Below are 7,256 nucleotides of genomic sequence, written 5' to 3' on the forward strand. Positions count from 1 at the left end.
TAATGATGCATGATAATCTTGGAAGCGATGAATTAATGTAACTCTTGAACTTGGGGAAGAAGATGATCCAAAAGAATGATGATCTTTAATGGTTGAAAGATGTTGGACTTTATGATTAGGGCCTTGGATTCAAAACATATTGGAAGAAAATGGGGTTGGAAGAGCTTTGGAAGTGATTTGGGACCTCAAAAAGTGATGACAAATCATAGAAAATGATGACAAATTATAGAGGGGGTTGTTCTTTACTGATTAGGATTGATTATCCTTTATATGGAAGCCAAAAACCGAATTTACAAAACTATTTTTACCATTAGTGTTAGCTCGATAAGGTCAGCCAGAGCCCACCCAGGCATTCGATAACTATGATGAAGTTATGTAAAAAAAATATTTGCTTACGACTATTCTCTTGTAACATTCCAAAATTTCAGAATAAATTTTTCATTTTTACAATAGAATAAAAACTCATTTTATTAAAGTTATATTCAGTCAAACCAATTGTTCATAAACCATAATTAAAAATCAGAGTTATAAGGAAGATAATGCGGAATCTCAAATCATAAAACTATTGATGTGTGTGTACAGTTCCGCCTTCGCAATTCATTAAGTACCTTAAAACATTTAATCCACAACTGTAAGCGCAAAGCTTAAATAATGAGTTCTCCAAAATATCACATACACCATAACATAATAATCCGCTTTGGGTTATCAGCAACCCTGGGACTATCAGTAGTCTTGAGGACTATTACCAGTCCTAAATATCACATACAACATCACAATATAAACAGCTATGGGTTATCGGCAACTTTGGGACTATCATCAGTCCTATGGGCTCACGACGTTACTATAAGTTATCAACAACCCAACGGACTATCATCAGTAATGTGGTTATCAACAACTTAGATACATACATAACAATAATCAACAAATAAGACTCGGCTAGTCTAGCATGCACACCACTATGATATAGGTAATACAGTGAGAAGACTCACCTAAACGAAGAGCTAAAATCTACTACTCAAAGTCCCACAGAATTAACCACACGAACCCCCTAAACCGAGCACAAGCTAAACCTCATACTATAGCTTAATACCCCTCAAATTTTGACCAAAAGTCAAAGTGGTCAAAAGTCAACGATCAATGGACAAAGTCAACCCCCAGCCGACACCCACATCGTGACTACCCATTGGTCACGTCGTGGTAGCTTCATGAGAAAACAATAACAGTGACACCAATCGCTACGTCGTGGCAAGCAAATTGCCACGTCATAAAAACTAAACTCTCACAGCTTAATAGGTTAAGCCCTTAACCCTTCAATCCACCCAATCATACTTTCCAGAAGGCTTTCATACTTCTATTCTAACGTAAAAATTGTAGCTTTACTTACATGCATGTCCAATGCAAGTCTAGAACTCAAACCATGTCAAAATGGTTAAATGAGACCAAAATCTCATGCATGGAACTCAATATACAATCAAACTTTAGATCCAAAAGGTATACAGACCAAGGGATCAAGGTGAGCTATAAAGTTGGAAACTTTATCTCTTCTAACCAACTCAAACTCGTATATGAGCCAAGAAATGCAATAAATCCTAGATCTATGAAGAAAGAACCAAAAAGGTGGAAGTTTTATACCTTCCCAAGCTCCTCAAGATGTAGGAGGTTCAAGATTTGAAGTGATACACTCTTCCAATTAGCAAGCACTCCTTCTCCTTTTTCTTCAAGGGCTAAAATCACCACAAAGTCAAAATGAAGGCAATGGTTTCTTGGAGGGTGAAAGGGAGGTGATGGAGGTTGAGGGTGTGCAAACCCTATCCCTCACTCCCCTTAAATAAGGGCACAAACCCCGAAATTAAGGTTAAGTCTTCTAGCGGCCGCCACGTTTTAACCATAGGCTTGTCACGTTGTGACACACAAGACTATTGCGTGCTTATACAACTATTGTCATGTCATGGTAACCCATGTATGACGTCGTGGCACATGATTTTCCCAAAAACCCCATCTTTAATCCCATTAAATGTTTAGCTAATTCACTCTAGAAAACGGATGTTACATCCCTTAGGCTAATCGGTCCAACCACCAAACTGGCCAATTTGATCACTCACATGATCAGATGATACCTTTGGACCTTTTTAGGGTTTATTTTATACCAATAGTCACATTAACATGTTTCCTATGAAATTAAAATATGGGGCATATATTAGTGGCTATTATGATAATCACCATATTTAAATTTAGTGTTTTCATTAAAAAAAAACTAAACTGATGTAATGGGTTCAAAAAACACATTATAATCATGTTGGTTGAGGTCTTTATGTAGATAATGTGATATGTGTTTTTTTACATATACGATGTTTAACAAATTTTGCTAGTGGTACACTTACCTTGAGACCCTTTTCAGAGTGAAGGATAGACTTGTGAATTACAGATGATTTCGGGTTTGGGTCTGATTTCCATATCATGCGTGTAATATTTTTACGTTGTTTGTCCTTAATGATTATTGATATATTGGTATTTATGACGTTGTAACAGTATAATTATACCTTTTGCAACTTTTCCCCAGTTTTTTGAAATTTTGATGCTTTTTCTTTTTTAGTTTTTTAATAAGTAAGGGGTTATGAATTTTTATTAAAATTTGTTTAGATGTTTTTGTTTAAACCAGGACTACTCATTCGGTTTTCCATATCTAACCTACTATTTTGATATGTGTTTAAGTTAGTAAACAATAAGGACATTTAAAAGATTGTTAGACTTTATGTTTGAAATAGTAATTTCACTTTATATTTGTTTCTTATATTATTTGTGATGCTATCATGCACTCTTTTGACACCTTGTTATTATTACTAAAAGTTTTGATGTTTTAGGACATTTTCATTTTATATATATATATATATATATATATATATATATATATATATATAATTAAAAAGATTTTCAATATATTTCTAATCAATAACTCTTTCAAACTACACTACTTATATGAGGGTATTCATCCATCATAGGCATTCAATCACCATGATGAAATTATGTAAAAAAAATCATTTCCTCTTTAAACAATCTTCAATTGTAGTTGAATCTCATTAAACTCATAAGTCTTATTATGAGTTGATGACATGACACTTAATAGAATAGGGAGTATAGAGTTTAATATATAGAATTATATAATGAGTGTAATGATGATGTCACAATTAATTGAACTCATATGAGTTCAATATTTGAGATGGTCTTAGGCTAAACGATTCACTATCCACTTAAGCACGCAGTTAGGCCACTCACATCATCTTGTTGATACCCCTAAGCTTTCTGACTAATTTTTATACTTTAGTATGGAAAGTCATAATATGATTTTTTTTTTCTTTGACATAAAAATATATGGCAAGTCCTACTTGTTTTGATGGTGAGATTAATGCAACTTTGAGAGGGTTTTGAGAGTCGGATATTCGTGAGGGAAGTGATTAATTTTAGAGTGTCTCATCTAAGTAAATTGATTTGATGTTGTGGGTTCTGAAAAGAAATTGTACGTACTTATCATGTAGAGGAAGCGATTTAGTGGGTTTTGCAACATCTCAAAATATGTTTCTATGTTAGTTTGGCATTTATAATTGCTCGGTTATGGTTCTCATTGGAATATAAGATCTATTCTTTTTTTCATGTACAATATCACCTCCATAGTAGTCACAAGGGCGGACCTTAGTATCACGGGGTAGGCCTTTTACCCTCAAATTTTTAGTCACAGTGAAATTCTTTTGGTATGATACATTGTTTTTCCGGCATGGTACTTCTAAAACTTAATTATGTGTGGTACCCCTTATATATTGTGATGGGTGTGTCATGCCACTTAGCCACTTATAGTAGAACACCTAAATCTATGTTTTGTTAGCATTAGTTTTTGTTCAGTTTTTACATATTCATTTGGAATAATATTGTTCGCCGTCTCATATGACCATAATTTTTTAATCTGTTCAAATTGTTCTCCTCAATAGGCCGTTCGTGTGTTTACTTAGGACCGTGAACGTTTTTTTGGTATTAAATCTCAACTCAAGATGCAAACTAACATAATCAAAGTTTTACTTGTAACATATTGGAAAAGCAAGGTGGGGATTGCAATAAATCCCAATTATTGGACTCTTTGATGCAATAAGTAAAATACCAATTCCATGAAATTGAAGCATGAAAATACACATTGGCGGGATATACAACACGTACCATAGACTTCCACTTAATAAATGGAGGCAAACATGGAGCCTCGAAATCACCAAGAACCCATCGTCTATATCGCATCATGGTTCTTAACCTTCACTCCTGTTTTCTTTCCAACTCTCTCCTTTCCATGCACGAATCCCAGATCTCACTTTCTCTCACTAGATCTCCACCTCCCTGCATGACTCTGTAAATTAAACAAGAATGTCATCTGAATCAGCTCCAAAAACAATACTCATTACTGGTGCAGCAGGATTCATAGCTTCCCATGTCACCAAGCGTCTTGTGTCGAACTACCCAAATTACAAGATTGTTGCTCTCGACAAGCTTAACTATTGCTCGAGTCTCAAGAATCTTCAGCCATGTTTCACATCTTCAAACTTCAAGTTTGTCAAGGCAGATATCGCAAGTTCAGATCTCATCAACTACCTATTGGATGCAGAAGAAATCGACACGATTATGCACTTTGCAGCTGAAACCCATGTAGATAATTCGTTCGGAAACTCGTTTGAGTTCACTACAAACAACATTTATGGAACCCATGTGTTGTTAGAAGCTTGCAAGGTCACTAGACGCATCAATCGGTTCATTCATGTGAGTACAGATGAGGTCTACGGCGAATCGGATTTAGAGACAGATATAGGGAACCCTGAGGCGTCGCAATTACTTCCCACGAATCCCTATTCCGCTACAAAAGCTGGTGCAGAAATGTTGGTGATGGCGTACCATAGATCTTATGGGCTGCCGATCATCACAACAAGAGGAAACAACGTTTATGGCCCAAACCAGTTCCCTGAGAAGCTCATACCCAAGTTTGTTTTGCTCGCGATGAGGGGTGACCCTTTGCCAATTCATGGCAACGGATCGAATGTGAGAAGCTATTTGTTTTGTGGGGATGTCGCGGAGGCGTTTGATGTGATACTTCATAAAGGCGTGATCGGACATGTTTATAACATCGGGACAAAGAAGGAGAGAAGTGTGGTGGATGTAGCTAGAGATATCTGTAATCTTTTCGGGTTTGATATCGAAAAAGCATTACATTTTGTAAATGATAGGCCATTCAACGATAAACGATACTTCTTGGATGATCAAAAGCTCAAGAAACTAGGGTGGGAGGAAAGGACTCCATGGGAAGCTGGGTTAAGGATGACCATCGCATGGTATCGTGAGAACCCTGATTGGTGGGGCAACGTCGGGCATGCGCTTCACCCTCATCCTCGGATCTCAATGAGTGTTCCATCACATACCGAGGAAGAGTTCTTGATGATGCAGTATACAACTTCGGGGATCTCGAAAAGCGAGCTTAAGTTCATGATCTATGGCCGAACGGGTTGGATAGGAGGACTCTTGGGAAAAATATGCATGGAGAAGGGGATCCCTTATGCCTATGGGCGAGGAAAGCTTGAAGATCGAAAGATGTTGTTAAACGATATACGTAGTCTACGACCTACGCATGTGATCAACGCGGCTGGTGTAACAGGAAGGCCTAATGTGGATTGGTGCGAAACACATAAGCTCGAAACCATTAGAACAAACGTCGTTGGAACCCTAAATTTAGCCGACGTTTGCCACCAAGAAGGTATTTATCTGATGAACTTCGCTACCGGGTGCATATTTCAATACGATAAAGATCATGCTCAGGGTTCAGGGCGCGGATTCAAGGAAGAAGATGAACCTAATTTCACAGGGTCGTTCTACTCCAAGACAAAGGCTATGGTAATTATTACCACAACTTTTAGTTAAATGACTTTATATATAAGAAATCCATGAAGGGTCTTTATATATATAATAATCGATTCTGTTTTTTCTTGAATGTTCAGGTGGAGGAGATGTTAAGGGAATACGACAATGTTTGCTCGTTAAGATTAAGGATGCCGATATCATCAGATCTAAGCAACATGCGGAACTTTATAACAAAGATCACGCGTTACAGTAAGGTGGTGAACATACCCAACAGTATGAGTGTACTAGACGAGCTCCTACCGATATCAATAGAGATGGCTAAGAGGAAATGCAAAGGGGTTTGGAACTTCACAAACCCAGGTATTGTGAGCCACAATGAGATCCTGGAATTGTACAAAGAATACATAGACCCTAAATTCAAATGGGTTAACTTTAACTTAGAAGAACAAGCCAAAGTGATAATAGCTCCAAGAAGCAACAATGAGTTGGATGCTTCTAAGCTCAAGAAAGAGTTCCCAGAGTTGTTGTCTATAAAAGATTCTATTATCAAGCATGTCTTTGAACCCAACAAAAGAGTTAAATGATGGCTACAACCCGAACTCGGGTTGAGCCAAGCCATTGAAAATGTCTGTGAGATCTCAGACTCGCCTTTTATCGAGTGACCTAGAAGAAAACGAAAGATAAGGCGCCTAAACTCCTCTCTTTGGAAACAACGTTTGCATGTATATGCCGATCCATTATTTGTTAATTTCACGAGGTAAAATTTATATTTCTTTCGTAGGGGTTTATGTGGATACGATGAATGAGAAGCTAGTAAGGTTACTTCGTCACGTTTATAACATACAAGAAGCACCTTTTTACACTTAATGGAATTTGCTTATGGATTTGGAGTAATATTTTGTCAATCGTCGATTATGGTTGATGTAACAACATTCACAATGTATAGTTTAGTAAGCGAGTTGAATGAGGCGACATACTGATAGACATCCAAATGATTAAACTTTATTATTGTCGGATGTAGATATGAAGTTTAATGATCATTTAACTCTTGAATGTGAAAATGAAACCTTTTGATCATAAAAATATGTTGTATTGAACTCTATAGAGTTCAGTGCATTCTATAAAATTTTTGGCAGAGATGTACAAATAGTAAATAATGTGTCAATTCATTAAACTCTGATAAGTTCAATGCATTGCGGATCCCAAACAATGCTACTCTTAGTTGTTGGTCAATCTTGTTGAATAGCCTCAAGTTTTTGCTTTTTTATGTAGGACAAATAATGACAAATATGTTGTACTAACTCAAACTAAGCTAAGGTTATTGGGTTCAACAAAAAATAATTTTATCCCATAAAAATATGCAAAATATAGGAGAG

General features: G+C 36.5%; 1 protein-coding gene across 1 annotated transcript; it reads left to right on the top strand.

Annotated features, from left to right (window-relative positions):
* Positions 1 to 4,290: 4,290 nt before the first annotated feature.
* LOC145058193 (trifunctional UDP-glucose 4,6-dehydratase/UDP-4-keto-6-deoxy-D-glucose 3,5-epimerase/UDP-4-keto-L-rhamnose-reductase RHM3-like) lies at positions 4,291 to 6,764 on the top strand. Its single transcript, XM_079006103.1, has 2 exons — positions 4,291 to 5,913; positions 6,018 to 6,764. Exons 1-2 carry the CDS (start codon positions 4,402 to 4,404, stop codon positions 6,462 to 6,464), a joined length of 1,959 nt encoding a protein of 652 aa, XP_078862229.1. The 5' UTR covers positions 4,291 to 4,401; the 3' UTR covers positions 6,465 to 6,764.
* Positions 6,765 to 7,256: the final 492 nt, after the last annotated feature.

This window comes from Lactuca serriola, chromosome 6, assembly GCF_051521515.1.
Source record: "Lactuca serriola cultivar US96UC23 chromosome 6, Lser_US96UC23_V15, whole genome shotgun sequence".
Lineage (NCBI taxonomy): Eukaryota > Viridiplantae > Streptophyta > Magnoliopsida > Asterales > Asteraceae > Lactuca > Lactuca serriola.

Coding starts and splice junctions, on each gene's coding strand:
- LOC145058193 (XM_079006103.1), top strand. CDS start 4,402: ATGTCATCTGAATCAGCTCCAAAAACAATACTCATTACTGGTGCAGCA. Junction 5,914..6,017: donor ACTCCAAGACAAAGGCTATG/GTAATTATTACC, acceptor TTGAATGTTCAG/GTGGAGGAGATGTTAAGGGA.